Genomic DNA, 17,194 nt, shown 5'->3' on the forward strand with positions numbered 1-17,194 from the left:
TAAACTGGATGACTTTACTCACATGAAATCTATGGATGGAAACGTGGAGTACAACTATTCGGGCAAAGAGCAATAAAGTCCTCGACAATCTCGGAGTCAAATTTCCCCCGAGAAAAAAAACAACACAGAAACATGCCTCACTTCCTATTCCACATAACATGGACATAAATACAGGTCTAATCTTCTCAAAGAACATGTGTCCAGTCATGCTTCCTGAACAGAGAGAGCCCTGTCCTGTCCGTCAACCATAAGTCCTATCAGCGTTTATCACTGGAAAAGAGATTACAGTTTAATACTAAAGCACTTTAGTCATGAAATGATGCTTATGGCCTTTTAGCATTTTCCGTCCATAAAGCACTGTGAGCAGTAAACCATTACATAATCTGCCCTTCAAGGGAAGTCTACTGAATTACCCATGGCGAACATGCATGAATTTTGCTTTTAGCTTACAAGCCAAATCTAACAAAACATGAAATGTCATAACGTGAACAACTAAGAAAACAAGGGAAAGAGGTCAGATAAGTACTTCATTTGGAATAGTCAGCAATTTTGCAATAAAGGCGAGTTTCCGTTGAAGTCAAAAACGTCTCTCTCAAATGTTTTTTTTTTTTGTTCAACAGTTGAGTAGTAAAAATCGATTCCCTTCTCAAAACAGAGGCTCTGAGGAGAACACATCTTTGCTCTGGAAGCTCTAAAAAACTGCTTTGAGGAACAAAACACAAACCATGATGGCATCCCTCATGCTACATTTATCAAACAAAAACAAGTCCAACCAATACGAGCCGTCAATGCATAGAAATGTACATTTTGTGGCTGAGGTGCAACGTGGTTGTGGATAACGACCACGTTCTATGGCCAAGGTTTCAAATTGAGTGGGAATCATTTAAAGGAAAGAGCGTTGCGAGAGGAAATGCAACTGAAAAGGGGCAGCTGCAGGAGGCCACAGTCTGTTTTAAGGAGTGTGCACGGCAGGGGAGCGAGCGCCAAGCAGGAAGCCTCCTTTCTACCAGGGTTTCCCCTTGACCTGGAAGCCTGCTTCCTCCTAGAAACCAAGGCTTCCAATTCCACAACCTGGCTGTGTTCTCTCTTCAGTGCACCACAGGGAAAATGGCAGCCTCCTACCAGAACATGAACCACAGCCATCCATCCTACTGACTGGTAGTGAGGCATCTGTTTATGAGCCTCTAAGCCCAGCCTGGTTCAGCCTGAGAGGAGGAAAGGGATGGATCACGGGTGGAAGCAGCTCTCGGATTACTGAAGCCTCTGATGATTATTCCCAGGCAGCACTCAAGCCCATGATCTAGAATCTTCTAATGATTGAAGCAGCAGCCATGATGTCAATGTTCACAGAATCACAGAGAGAGAGCAAAGAGAGGAGGAGAGAGATGCTTTCAAACCAACACCGGTTTCATCATGGTTGATTTTTATCTGCTGTTTAGCTATGACAGTGTGGGTGCACAGCTGTAAATGGATGACATTTCATCACGTTTCTTACGACCGACGAGTAGGCCAGATGGCTTTCGTTTCGCCAAAACGTTACTCGTACCTCTCAGAAAGCCCATCAAAACATCATCCATAACTTTGAATAGCCCTGTCCTGAAAAACTAAATTAACTTGTCCTCCTGGTGCACAGTGATAGAAGCTCAATGCCAAAGCATTAGATGTAGGGCCTTTTGTTGTTCCAACGACTTGCGCATTTCTTTGCACCTAGAGAATAATTACTGGTCCTTTGGTCACTCCCCTTTACATTGGAGTGCAGCCACCCCTGGATCACCACTGATTGGTTACACAGCAACATAGGTGAAGGAATCAGACCTGTTAGCAGCTTAGTTACTCATTACATTCTCTCTACAATTATTCTGAAGATGATAGTGTTATATAAGAATGGAGGCTATATATCTAACCTGTTCAAACCAGAAATTGTCATTGAGATGAACCATCTAAGCTACTTTCCGAGGGAGACCTGGAGAGAGGAGGGGCACCAGGAGAAATGTTCCACGGGGAACCTGAGTCAGGTGTGAATTGAACGAGTCTTTCAGAATGAACAGTTTCATATAAAATGTGTATTCATGCTCCTCATAGCATGTAAACATATCCAGAGAGCTTTGGCTCTACAAGAACAGTGACTGGCTGAAGCCATCACCTGCTTGTCTGCGAACAACGTAAAAAATATCACGCAACACTTTTTTTGTGCATTACTACACAACTGTGAAAGAAAAAAAAATGTTTTTCTCCCTTTTAATTCCCTGGTCTCTGGTCTTCACACATTAAGAGACATCTGACTGGTGCAAAATGTAGTTGCACAAAAACCCAAAGGGTGATGCTAAAAGGCTATTTAAAAATGGAGGATATAATCTTTTTGTAATTTCCGCCAAATGCTAGACCTAATGAAATAGTCATTTGAAAACAACCTTAAAAATGCACTGCTCTCACTAATTAAAGACAATCATATCCAGGGGCCATAGAATACACAATCAGAAGTAGGGTGGAGTGGGGAGTGTTTGTGGTTTTAAAATATCCTAGTCTTTCATTCTGGCACATTTATAGGCCCGTTGTAAATGAGAAAAGGCAACATATATGCCTATACACTGTAACTATACTAAAAACTCAGTTCGGAGCATCCAAATAGACTAAAGTCAGACAAAACAATATTCCTTAGCCTAAACAATGTGCTATTTCTGAGTAGACTATTTTCAAAAATCACAACACTAGTCCTAAACTGGAACAAAGACTTGGAAACGTTACCATTTAGTCAGGCTAATTGAAAAGACTGATTTCAAGTCCCTCAGCCCTGCGACCACAACTCTTCAACACATCCTCTGCACACTAAGGTGCTACTGCATCTTCTGCATATGTCAAGGTTTGTCTAAGACTGTTGATGGAAAAGTGGGTCAACTTCTAGGGATTGAATTCTGCAATCTTCAATCTCTGCACCAGACAATGCCAACAGTGAATACAGTATCGTTAAGCACATCTGAAAAGTAAAAATGCTGTGTTCTTACATATTTCAGAGCAAGGCTAAATAAATCCGCAAAATCCCTCCACATATCCTTCTCACAACTGGTGATGATAGCAGCTTTGCTTAGTGACAAATACGGAACAAATTCAGAGATGTGCGAATATGTCTTCAAAAAATTTTTTTTATATTTAATTCACAGACTTTGGCAGGAACATTTGTAGGCCTAATCCTTTGCATAGTGGACTAAAAAGCCCAGATGCGCTGTTTCTGTTCCAACAGGGCGAGGATTAGAGTTTTAAGTAGTCAGTCACGTCGCACAATACCATTCTGCGCAAATGAAATGACAGAAGGCTGTGACACAAAGATTTCTGTCAAATATAACACAAGCATCATATTACTATTAATTCAAGAATGGAAGGCAGATAAACAAGACTGTACTTTTACAATCCTATTTTAGTCATCCAGAAGAGAAATATGGGGAGTGCTTCCTTTTTTTGTGCCAGGTTCATTTCCTTAGACAGGGAATACTTCCTTTGACTTTCTGCTGCAGTTAAACAAGACTTCTCCATTTTCCACAGTCAAAAGAGAAATCATGTTGAGCTTTTCTCCGAGAGAACCTTTCTTCCACTAGAAAAGCCTGCCATTCACAGGAAACCTGCGTGGGGAACACAAAGAGCAGCTGCCTCCACCTTCTAACAACCAGCAAATGCTCTCCCTTCGACCCCTGCCACTGCCTCACCATCACAGGTACTTAAAGGCCTCTGCCTACACTGCATTCCTCTCATCTTAAGCTGTCCGCTGTGCTAAACTCAGAGCCACTTTTCATCTCCAACTTCAGGCAGCAACTCGCACAGAGGGGGGGAGGACAAGTTCATTTCTAATTCAGCACTTGCACAGAGAAGCTAGATAGTTAGAGACTGGAGAGAGAGACAGGATGTCGGGAGAGGATTTACCTGTACTCGTGACTGTCCTGGAATCTCTTGGTGCTGGTGACGCGTTGGGAAGCTGTCTCCTGAAGCAGCTTCTGAGTGAGCCGGTTGCTGGGATCACTCTCCTGCTGCTCCTCCAACTCATGGTCACATCTCCACTCCTCGTCCTCGTTCAGCGTGGGCAAATACCCTGGTAAAACCTTCCCACCCCCAGCGACAGAGCTCTGGTCGCTGTAGAGCTTAGGGCTCTCCCCCCCAGTCCTGGTGTATTCCAAGTAGATATCTGACTTGAGAAACAGAGGGTAGGTGTTCTCCTCCATCATAGTCTGAATCTCAGTCTGAGCCTGGTCAAACATGGCCGGGTCAATGTGCAGCCTCATCACACAGTCCTTGATGAAGCTCTTGGTGGCTGGTTTGATCTGTCTCGAGACTATTCCATTGTTGTCCAGGATGTACTTTTTATAAATGGCTTTCGCCAGTTTCAGCTTCTTCTCCTCGCCCTGGCCCTCACTGGCCTCGAGCTTCCGGAAGCCAGTGCAGGCGAACCAGAAGTCCAACATGTCGGCACATTCCTCCTGCTTGAGGAACGTCCTGAACAGGTGGATACCATCCTGGTCGTCCAGGAGAGAGTGCAGGGACTCTGCCCACTTAAGGTAGGGCGGCGTGGGGGAGGCGCTGCCCTCCGGCTCATAGCCCAGGTCCAGGTCAGGTCGTCTGGGCGTGGCCGTGGAGGCCTCGTTCTTGAAGGAATAGAAACCGTGGCTGTAGGGCCGTCCATCGCTGGACACCAGCTCTCCCTCCTCCCCAGGGACCGGGGGTCTGGGGGCATCCTCAGTGAAGCTGCCCCCCAGATCCACCAGGCAACCCCCCACCTTGTCGCCCACGCTCATGTTCACAGCGTCCATACACCCCGTCCCAGTACAGCCCACAGTGCAGAACGATCAGATCCACCCCTCTACTTATGCCACCGTGAAAGAATTTCTCCTGTAAGAAAAATACAAAAATATATAATGAGTGGAAACTTTAAACACATAAAATGTAAACGTATTCACAGGCAACGACTCAGACGTTTATTATCTCATTTTGACAACTTAGTAAAAAAGAACAAACATTTGAGACAAATTGGAAATCCATTCAATACTGAGAAAATAAAAGCAGACTGCATATCTATGTCTAAGCTTAGAATTCACACAAGTCTAATATTTCAAAAAGAAATCCTGCCAAAACAGAGATTAAATAAATGATTTCATTGCTCACATCGATAGCACCCATTTAAAGGTTGAAAAAATATTTTGACTACTAAGAAATACAATTCAATATCCCCTAAAGCAAAGGGCATTGAAGAAATCGATGCACACGAAAAAGTGATCTGTGTGTCATATGTTCACACAGATTAGCACATTCCATAATGATTCCCCACAGCAATACCTTAACATCAGAAGATTCTAGAACATATTTTTATTGTTGGGTTTCTGAACTGCAGCTAGGCTATATGTTAGTGTGAATGAAATCTATTCTATAAAATGCAGAGGTAGCGAAAATAAAGAACACTATTTCAGATATAGATAGCCTAACTGCTTCGTGACAATCATATTGAATGTATTTCTGACTTCAAATGATTGGCTGAAAATAACTGAACGGAAAAGGGTTATGGACACCCAGTAGTAGGGTTCCTCTTCCTTCCATTCTTTAATACTGTCAGGGTTCTTATTTTGTTTCCCCCCCTGTAAGTAGAGACAGATGTGCACATCGACCCCTCTTCACTGTTGAAAATACTTGCATGTTTGACATGTGTCATGTGAAGGACACAGAGAACAAAAACTCCACTTGAGGCCACTGATGACAGACACAGATCCGAGCAGTGTACTACAGGAGCCGACCCTGAGCATGAAATAGAGCGACAAGGGCAGAGCGTTCTGGAGGTTAAAAGAGGAACTGTGGGGTGCAGGCAGAGCCAAATCTGCCATGACTGTGACCATGGCTGCTGTGTGTGGTGAATGCAGCCAGGCAGGCACTCCGACTGATCATATCAGAGGACGACCTTGAGTCAAATATTTTCAGTCCCTGCTGAGACCTGGAGGAAGTGGCCCTCCCCTGTGGCTGTCCGGGAACTATGGAGTAGACAGACAGGGTCTTTTACACATCACAGTGCAATGAACCACTAACTATCCTCAATTTCTCCTTTTCACATTGACAGTGATGATGAATATACACAAAAATGTGATACGCTCAATTCTAGTAGCAGGAGTAGTACTTCTCTTTAAAATGTTACATTTCAAGATTCTCAATATCTTTAGAAAGTCATCATCTATCTAGACACCTATTGACCTAGAATGTCAGCTCATACAAATACCTGGGTATCTGGCACTATCATTCCACACACACATCAATAATCTTCAAGCAAAGGTCAAGTCCAGAATAGACTTTCTCTACCAGAACAAATCTTAATTCACACACAGTGCAAAACACACCATGGTCCAAATGACAATACTCCCATCCTGGATTATGGTAATGTCATCTACAATATGGCCCCAAAGTCCACCCTCAATAAACTGGACGTACTTTACCCCTCTGCCATAAGCTTTGTCACTAGTGCCCCATTCCAACTTCATCACTGTGACTTATTCATTAACTGGCCATCCCTACATGTATGACATAAAACCCATGGGCTCACATTCATATACAAATCCCTCCTCGGCAAGGCCTCCCTTTATCTCAGATCGCTACTAAGACTCTGCACCACCAACACCAACCTGAGATCCAGCAATTACATAAACCTGGCAATCCCCCCCAAGACACTCAGTATCTTTGGTGAAAATGCTTTTCAATTACCTGCTGCTAGAGACTGGACCATGCTTTAAAAAAAACACAAACTATGCTCTTTTGAGCCAACTGGTACATTTAAAAACAAACTGTCTGAGATTTTAACTGATAACTGCATGTGTTTTCCCACTAACTCTTAATTAAATGCTGCACATTACTCAATATCTTACTGACTGGATTACTGGCTGGGCATTGTGTGTACTTTTGACTGTTGTATCTATGATATTGTTTAACCTATGTGTGTGTTATATGTGCTGCACCTGCTACCTGAGGTCTCATTGTAAATAAGAATTGGATCTTTATTGGCACTGTAGGTGTGGACGTTAGCTAATGACAACTGCTTTGACCACTGGGCATTAGTTCAGCCAACTACTCAGAATGATTTGTACAATCCTCAACATTATATGCAATTTATCATGTCAATATCAAACCATAAATCTAAGTTCCCCTCTTTACTGCTTTAATTAAAACGGCTCAATTTAAAAATCAGGGGGGAAAGCTTAGGTGAGAATGAAAAACGAAGCCTGCAATGAATTCACAACTTTCACTGTGGACAATACCAAAACAACACTGTTGGAATCAATTAACTTAGCAACATAGCCTTCCAGCAACAACGTAACAAACATGTAGGAAGCTGACGTTATACTGGAACAAAAAAAAGTAACAATATTGATGCTGGAATTCTATTAAACCACAATGTAGCCTACGTAGTAGCACATTTACCAAAATAGCAAGATCACATTATCAAGAACAGGCTGTGATATGATTACAACTGTGAACACGTAGATCGTGCAAGTATTATCATGCGCACATTCACAAATACTGTGTTGCGGTCTTCAGTTTCGTAATATGCACGAACATTTCCAAAGAGCGTAATCTGTCGCTACTATAACTGTATTACTACACCCATTCCCTACCATCCCTAATGCTTTGAAGTGAGCCCCACATTCATTGCATTCATGTCTTGGCCTCTGAGTATGAGCAGCACAGCAGCAGAACGGATGGGGGAGGGGAGGCAGAAACAAACTCCGTACACACAGCCAGGCCCTTCCGCAGCCGACCGACTGGTACACAACTTTGCAACACTATTTGCCTACTAAACTGTAAGTATCTTAGGTAATGAATGTTCAGAGTTGTTCACGACCAACACCCCACCATTTTTCAGAATCGATAAAAGACGCAGCAGAGATAGAACACTCGATCTCGGAATTGACTAGCGCGCACACACACACACACAGCAAAGCGATGGCACATATCATCTCCGGCTACCGCAATCCCAAACCATGAGCTGAAAAAAAGTGCTCTATACTTCACCTGTGAAAACCTACTTGCCGTTTTCGAGTGCATCGGGAATTTTTGCTTGTACAGCTCACTGTGAATCGTGTCATAGATGCGAATAGCAAGAGTTTAAAAATAACAAAGAAAACAGTCCGCTCTCCAGCTCTCCATGGCTGTCTCTCACTCCTGTCTGTGTGGTGGTTCAGGAGATGTACAGCGCCACGAGCGTTCAAAAAACATACTGCCGCGGTGTAGAAGAACTGGAAAGGGGGGGCTGAACTAGAGAGAGAGGGATGATGTGCATTCTCTTCAAATATTCTATATTGTAGCTTTCTCTACCCAGGCGACAATGTATATTTTTTTTTATCACATGTATTGATAATTACGAAGACAACCGGATCAAACCTTCTAAACAAATCAAAAGCCTAGAATGATAACGTTACATCTATACCGTTATTTGGAAATCCTTTGGCAGAAAAGGGTCAAATGAAAAAAATGTATAAGCGAAATTCTTACAGAGATAATGCCCCATGTAAAAGCAGATGATGTGGCAATAAGAGACAGTCGACCACCTGTCTCTATACAAATGCTATTTACAATATTTTCACAAGAACTGTTGCCAAGGAACTGTTTTGAGAATATAGATTCAAAAAGGCATGTAATAATTTCATGTGGTTGTCCTTTCCCCCTGTTCTTTTATGTATACGTCTGGCACAGAATAATGAAGAATGGAGTTATTGTGTTTGCCTGCTGCCACTGTACTGTGGTTAGTTCACTTTGAAAATGTCCGTGAAACATCAATATCAACACACGGGGAATATGAACGTGGAGTGCAGCTTATCTACCTTGAAGGTCACACAAGAAGAGAGCCAGAGAGAGGTTTATTATCACCATACGTCCACTACATTACAACAGGCAATGAATTATTGTATCTTATCATTTAATTCTATCAGCTCTGCCGGAGTTTACCAAAGAGAAATGCAGGGTGGTATGATGTTACTCTTTAACTCTTCCAGCTCCCTTCTCACAGCTTGTAAAGAGATACAGATCAAAGGTATGCCTGTGATTGTATTCCTCCACCTGAACCAAAGGAGAGAAATGCTTAGACAAAAGATCATGCATGTGCCTTTCAACTTGCTATTTGAATCTTTTGCCCCCTTTAAGAAAAGGGAGTAAGAATGAACATGTATTATTACTGGAATGTATATTTGCAAGGGCAATGTGTGTTTTGACTGTGTATTCACATGTTGTGTGTTGATCTAGACCTGCAAACTAGCTGCACACACCTGCAAACAATCAGGTCTGTAATCTCAAGGCTTTATTGTACTGAGATCAAAGGCCATTGGAATGCAGAAAGCTATTACTGGTCTTGATTGTTTGATTAGATTAGATCATTCAAAAAGTACAGAGAATGACTGTACATATTTTTCAACTACATTATATTTTAGGGGGGGTTTACACCTGAACTGAATGAGCCAACTCAAATCTAGCATATGTGCAGCCCTTCAAGAATTGGAGGTCCTGGTGTTGTGTAAAATGATCAGAGTAAACAACATTTTGCTGTATACTAAGTTACACCCAGTGTTGTAACCTGGTTGAGGTTAGATATAACTAACTGTATGTGCTTCAATCCACATTTTATTAAAGAGATTATCCGTATACTTTTTAGCCAGTAGTTCTGAAAGTATCACTCAATAGCCAAAAGTGGTCCCTGAAAATTGTGTACTACGCAACATATGTGCAGATATGTGAACAAAGTAATTGCTCTCTCTCTCTCTCTCTCTCTCTCTCTCTCTCTCTCTCGTCCACTGAGCATTTGGGCCTGCACTGCAATCTCATTGGATAATGCTGGGCAGGCCTCTTCCTAGCTGTGACTCAATGCGAGGGGCTAGCGCTCATTGGCTAGAACTCTAATTGGTAGTGGGCTGGCCCACGTGGAGGGAAATGAACAGTTGAAGCCGGAAGTGTACATACACTTAGGTTGGAGTCATTAAAACTTGTTTTTCAACCACTCCACAAATTTCTTGTTAACAAGCTATAGTTTCGGCAAGTCGGTTAGGACATATACGTTGTGCATGACACAAGTAATTTTTCCAACAATTGTTTACATACAGATTATTTCACTTATAACTCACTGTATCACAATTCCAGTGGGTCAGAAGTTTACATACACTAAGTTGACTGTGCCTTTAAACAACTTGAAAATTCCAGAAAATAATGTCATGGCTTTAGAAGCTTCTGATAGGCTAATTGACATCATTTGAGTCAATTGGAGGTGTACATGTGAATGTACAGTGGGGCAAAAAAGTATTTAGTCAGCCACCAATTGTGCAAGTTCTCCCACTTAAAAAGATGAGAGAGGCCTGTAATTTTCAGCATAGGTACACTTCAACTATGACAGACAAAATGAGAAAAAGAAATCCAGAAAATCACATTGTAGGATTTTTAATGAATTTATTTGCAAATTATGGTGGAAAATAAGTATTTGGTCACATACAAACACTCAAGATTTCTGGCTCTCACAGACCTGTAACTTCTTCTTTAAGAGGCTCCTCTGTCCTCCACTCGTTAACTGTATTAATGGCACCTGTTTGAACTTGTTATCAGTATAAAAGACACCTGTCCACAACCGCAAACAGTCACACTCCAAACTCCACTATGGCCAAGACCAAAGAGCTGTCAAAGGACACCAGAAACAAAATTGTAGACCTGCACCAGGCTGGGAAGACTGAATCTGCAATAGGTAAGCAGCTTGGTTTGAAGAAATCAACTGTGGGAGCAATTATTAGGAAATGGAAGACATACAAGATCACTGATAATCTCCCTCGATCTGGGGCTCCACGCAAGTTCTCACTCCGTGGGGTCAAAATGATCACCAGAACGGTGAGCAAAAATCCCAGAACCACACGGCGGGACCTAGTGAATGACCTGCAGAGAGCTGGGACCAAAGTAACAAAGCCTACCATCAGTAATACACTACGCCGCCAGGGACTCAAATCCTGCAGTGCCAGACGTGTCCCCCTAATTAAGCCAGTACATGTCCAGGCCCGTCTGAAATTTGCTAGAGAGCATTTGGATGATCCAGAAGAAGATTGGGAGAATGTCATATGGTCAGATGAAAACAAAATAGAACTTTTTGGTAAAAACTCAACTCGTTGTGTTTGGAGGACAAGGAATGCTGAGTTGCATCCAAAGAACACCATACCTACTGTGAAGCATGGGGGTGGAAACATCATGCTTTGGGGCTGTTTTTCTGCAAAGGGACCAGGACGACTAATCCGTATAAAGGAAAGAATGAATGGGGCCATGTATCGTGAGATTTTGAGTGAAAACCTCCTTCCATCAGCAAGGGCAAGATGAAACGTGGCTGGGTCTTTCAGCATGACAATGATCCCAAACACACCGCCCGGGCAACGAAGGAGTGGCTTCGTAAGAAGCATTTCAAGGTCCTGGAGTGGCCTAGCCAGTCTCCAGATCTCAACCCCATAGAAAATCTTTGGAGGGAGTTGAAAGTCTGTGTTGCCCAGCAACAGCCCCAAAACATCACTGCTCTAAAGGAGATCTGCATGGAGGAATGGGCCAAAATAACAGCAACAGTGTGTGAAAACCTTGTGAAGACTTACAGAAAATGTTTGACCTCTGTCATTGCCAACAAAGGGTAAATAACAAAGTATTGAGATAAACTTTTGTTATTGACCAAATACTTATTTTCCACCATAATTTGCAAATAAATAAATTAAAAATCCTATAATGTGATTTTTCTGGAGAAAAAAAATCTAATTTTGTCTGTCATAGTTGAAGTGTACCTAGGCCTGTAATTTTCATCATATCTCATCTTTTTAAGTGGGAGAACTTGCACAATTGGTGGCTGACTAAATACTTTTTTGCCCCACTGTATTTCAAGCCTACCTTCAAACTCACTGCCTCTTTGTTTGGCATCATGGGAAAATCAAAAGAAATCAGCCACAAAAAATTGTAGACCTCCACAAGTCTGGTTCATCCTTGGGAGTAATTTCCAAATGCCTAAAGGTACCACGTTCATCTGTACAAACAGTAGTACGCAAGTATAAACACCATGGGACCACACAGCCGTCATACCGCTCAGGAAGGAGACACGTTCTGTCTCCTAGAGATGTATGTACTTTGGTGTGAAAAGTGCAAATCAGTCCCAGAACAACAGCAAAGGACCTTGTGAAGATGCTGGAGGAAACAGGTACAAAAGTATCTATAGCCACAGTAAAACAAGTCCTATAGCAACATAACCTGAAAGGCCGCTCAGCATGGAAGAAGCCACTGCTCAAAAACCTCCATATAAAAGCCAGACTACAGTTTGCATCTGCACATGAGGACAAAGATCATACTTTTTGGAGAAATGTCCTCTGGTCTGATGAAACAAAAATAGAACTGTTTGGCCATAATGACCATCCTTGTTTGGAGGAAAAAGGGGGAGGCTTGCAAGCCAAAGAACATCATCCCAACCATGAAGCACAGGGGTGGCAGCATCATGTTGTGGGGGTGCTTTGCTGCAGGAGGGACTGGTGCACTTCACAAAATAGATGGCATCGTGAGGGAGGAAAATTGTGTGGATATATTGAAGCAACATCTCAAGACATCAGTCAGGAAGTTAAAGCTTGGTCGCAAATGGGTCTTCCAAATGGACAATGACCCCAAGCATACTTGCAAAATGGCTTAAGGACAACAAAGTCAAGGTATTGGAGTGGCCATCACAAAGCCCTGACCTCAATCCTATAGAAAATGTGTGGGCAGAACTGAAAAAGCGTGTGTGAGCAAGGAGGCCTACAAACCTGACTCAGTTACACCAGCTCTGTCAGGAGGAATGGGCCAAAATTCACCCAACTTATTGTGGGAAGCTTGTGAAAGGCTACCCGAAATGTTTGACCCAAGTTAAACAATTTAAAGGCAATGGTACCAAATACTAATTGAGTATATGTAAACTTCTGACCCACTGGGAATGTGATGAAAGAAATAAAAGCTGAACTAAATCATTCTCTATTATTATGCTGACATTTCACATTCTTAAAATAAAGTGGTGATCCTAACTGAGCTAAGACAGGGAACTTTTACTCTGATTAAATGTCAGGAACTGTGAAACTGAGTTTAAATGTATTTGGCTAAGGTGTTTGTAAATTTCTGACTTCAACTGTAATTTCTATTCAACTAATGACACATTTGTCAACCAAAAATAATTATTTTGAAAAAAAAAATCTCATTGGTCTGAATTTTTGTGTGCACTTACAAAAAACAAATGTTTTGACCTTGCTCAGGCTATTTGCTGGTATTTCACAAGTTATCTTTTCTTGTTCATAAACTCTTTCACCTCCAATGGCATTTTTGTTTAACAACAGTAAGGTGTGTGTCATGTACTGTAAATGATCCACTTTATATGATTGGCCTGAAGCCGTCTTCTTCTGAGAATTCAGTGACCTCATCCTTTTTTTCTTTGACTCTTCTTATCAGGTCAATACATTTTTTTATTGTTTTTTAAAGTAAGATGGACAAATACGAAAGACTGAGAAATAAATCGTATGAAGGGTCAATTCTTGTTATATTCTTTTGAGGATTGTCTTTGAAGTGCAGATTTTATGCCACCATGGTATGTTTCAATATACACCACTGTGCAATACAAATAAGATAAGGGTGATTCCGTGGGAAGGTCAACCTGAGCATGTACAAATAAAGTTAGTCATTTCCAAATGAAACCACGTTGATAATTATTCTATATGTTGGAGTTCAAGCTTTATTTGACCAGTTTATGTAGGATATTTGGACCATTACAGAGTAGGCTACCAAGTCTCAAAAAAAGGTTTTTCAGAAAGGGCTCACAGAGCTTGTTTTCCCACTCACAGATGTCCTCCAGTGTTAGTTCTGAAGACGTTAATGAAGCAATACAGACCAAAGTTTTGTTTAATTTTCTACTATCTTATAAAGATAGTGGGGTGACTGGAACAGGCAACGTAACATCCATCCAGGAAAAGATTTGGTAAAATATGCACCGTATATTGGATCATCTTGAAACTTTCTCCGTAAAGCCAACTTTCAACAAGGTTTCATATGGTCTATAACTGGTTTCTGTATGAGTATCCTTTTTCAGCGCAATGATAGCCATAACATCCATAACGGTTGTGGATGGGTTGGATATTGATGTATCATATCTTAGCTTCCACCACATTTTGACTGCTTCTGTTCTGAGAAGTGTTCTGTTGATATCTTGAAAATGCTGCATTCCAGATAAGATTCTCTTGGAAAATATATTCTGATTTCTCTTACAATGCAGTGCTGTTTTTATAGATAGAAAGATGAGAGGAGTGTATCAACAATTTGTTTGTCTTGAATATTGTTTCATGTGCATATTTTGTTACAATATTTCAGATTTTTTTTAAATGACAAAAACCTTTTATATTTGTGTCGACATTCAACGGGTCTTCAACGTCTTTATAACTAACACTGGAGGAAAGCTGTATATGTTTAAAGATGATTTTTTTAAAAGATGGTGCCTGGCCTTCTATTCTATTCAGGCTGCCTGTAGTTATGTTAGTAGTTATATTATTTTACCCCTTTCTTTGTGATATCCAGTTGGTAGTTATAGTCTTGTCCCATCGCTGCAACTCCCGTACAGACTCGGGAGAGGCGAAGGTTGAGAGCCGTGCGTCCTCTGAAACACAACCCAGCCAAGCCGCACTGCTTCTTGACACAATGCTCGCTTAACCCGGAAGCCAGCCACACCGTACAGCTGGCGACCGTTTCAGCGTGCATTGGGCCAGGCCCGCCACAGGAGTCGCTAGAGTGCGATGGGACAAGGACAACCCGGCCGGCCTAACCCAGATAATGCTGGGCCAATTGTGCGCCACCTCATGGTTCTCCCAGTGGCGGCCGGCTGCGACACAGCCTGGGATCGAGCCAGGATCTGTACTGACAAAGCTAGCACTGCGAAGCAGTGCCTTAGACCGCTGTGCCATTTGAGATGCGCAGCATCAGTCTCCCCAAAAAGTATGTCCATTTAATTTAACATCCATAACACTTCTTATTATCTTTATTTCTCCAACATGCCAATATTTAGAAGTCCACTTTTAGAGGATGTACGCTCACGCCAACGGGTACTATACACACACACATGAAACAGTTCATTTATATTTTGTTTGTCCCTTCTGTGAGACATTAAAGTTGTGATTTTTCATGCAAATGTAATTTCCATCATGCTGTAATCAGCCATGAACAATGAGGACAAGTTGTAAACTACAGTGACATACATTTCTTCACGTCAGAACTTTCTCTCTCCTCCTATAGAGAATTGCCTCTGTGAAGATTTCCTGACGAAGCCCTTGCAGTTGCATTCAAGTGCACTATTATTCAACCGTTGTAGCCACAAGGGCACACAGCATGCCAGAGGTCTCAAATGACACAGAATGGCTGACTAGAGGAATTGTCTGTCAACATAGAGTGACTTGGAGTGCAGTGCCCCGGTGCTAATCACGCCTCCTCTATGACATTTGTACATGTATTCATTATGTAAGGGATAAGAGGCTATGCATTCTATGGAAACTAATGAACGACACACTGGCGTAGTGGACCTGACCTTCCACGGAGTTGCATTATTTTCCAGAGAACGCATAGAGCAACAAGTTAATTGTCCCTTTTATTCCAATGGCTGTAATTGAACACATTTGCCTCTAGACGTGTTCATTTGCTGCTAGAAACCTGTCTAACATCCACTGAAGTAGCTAACAGTCTTCCTAGTTTAGCTAACCAAACCATCAGTCCTAGCTTCCTATTATGAAAATCAAATTCAACAATGCCATTAATGTTTTCAATTCACTTTTGTTTTCAAAATTCTACCGTGCGCCATAGGGAACTAATGCACACTCTAGAATGCCCTTCAAGCCAATCAGAAACAAGTATTCAAACGTTGCCATGGTATAAGCATTTATTATCTGGAGTGTCTACATGGAGTGTCTACATGGAGTGTCTACATGGAGTGTCTACATGGAGTGTCTACATGGAGTGTCTACATGGAGTGTCTACATGGAGTGTCTACATGGAGTGTCTACATGGAGTGTCTACATGGAGTGTCTACATGGAGTGTCTACATGGAGTGTCTACATGGAGTGTCTACATGGAGTGTCTACATTGTGTGTCTACATTGTGTGTCTACATGGAGTGTCTACATGGAGTGTCTACATGGAGTGTCTACATGGAGTGTCTACATGGAGTGTCTACATTGTGTGTCTACATTGTGTGTCTACATTGTGTGTCTACATGGAGTGTCTAAATTGTGTGTCTACATGGAGTGTCTACATTGTGTGTCTACATGGAGTGTCTACATTGTGTGTCTACATGGAGTGTCTACATGGAATGTCTACATATGACTGCACAGCAAGCAGTGTGCGGTGTGTGTAACATTTCCAAGAAATATGTTCAGAAGAGATACAGAAACAGCAGCAGAGTGGTGTGCTAGTAATAGAATGCTCTATTCTCTCGGTGAAGAAAACCATTTGAAAGACCACACCTAACCATGAGCTATTCTATATGATGACGATGAAGACAGGAGGACATGCAGCACTGCTTACAGACATGCTGTATCTGCCTGACATATGTGTCTCATTATAAATAAGAGTTCAAGTCTTAGGCTGCAGGCCCATGTGACTGAAGACATGACATGATGAATAGGCTCGATATTGAAAGATGCCACAAGTTCTGAAATAAAATAAGAAAATATTTCTTAATTATGTAAAGCAACATGCCTTACCTTTAGTAAAATGTTACTCCATTGTTTAATGGATTTCTCTCCTCCAATTTGACACCCATTTGCTGAGGCTCCCATTGCAATCTCATTGGATAAATCAGGTGCCAGTAAAGACAACATCTCTCTCAATACTAGCAAAATGAAGGTGCCTGCCCATGGAGAATCTTGCCATACCAGGATGTATTTTTTATCCATTCGGTTCTGAAACAGAGGAACAAGAAAACATTTGGTTGCATTATCACCAAATATAAAATATTTTCAATTTGACGACAATGCTCTGAGGATGTGAAATGCTAATGAAAATTTTACTTGTGCTTTTAGTTTTGACACCTCACTCAAACAGAAATTGAAGAAATGCATAAACATGAAATGAATTTATGCCATTATTTAGAGAATAAACCAGCATCTCAAAATAATATCTAAAACCTGCCAGAAACAGCACCT

The 17,194-nt window shown here is 41.7% G+C and overlaps 1 protein-coding gene across 5 annotated transcripts in view; it reads right to left on the reverse strand.

Moving 5' to 3' along the window:
* The window catches only part of LOC112226036 (axin-1), a 32,735-nt gene extending 15,803 nt beyond the window's left edge, over positions 1–16,932 (reverse strand). Inside the window, exons 1-2 of one of the 5 annotated variants that reach the window (XM_024390232.2) lie at positions 16,754–16,932; positions 3,913–4,872 (exon numbers count right to left, since the gene is read on the reverse strand). In XM_024390232.2, the coding sequence (XP_024246000.1) occupies positions 3,913–4,793 (881 nt within the window). In that variant the 5' untranslated portion in view covers positions 4,794–4,872; positions 16,754–16,932. Of the gene's footprint in view, positions 1–3,912; positions 4,873–8,025; positions 8,240–16,753 lie in introns of those variants that run through there. The other 4 variants (XM_024390233.2, XM_042307220.1, XM_024390231.2 and 1 more) reach the window with 4 other exon arrangements.
* Between the last annotated feature and the right edge of the window lie 262 nt (positions 16,933–17,194).

The sequence above is a fragment of the Oncorhynchus tshawytscha genome, linkage group LG27 (genome assembly GCF_018296145.1).
Source record: "Oncorhynchus tshawytscha isolate Ot180627B linkage group LG27, Otsh_v2.0, whole genome shotgun sequence".
NCBI classification, from domain to species: domain Eukaryota; kingdom Metazoa; phylum Chordata; class Actinopteri; order Salmoniformes; family Salmonidae; genus Oncorhynchus; species Oncorhynchus tshawytscha.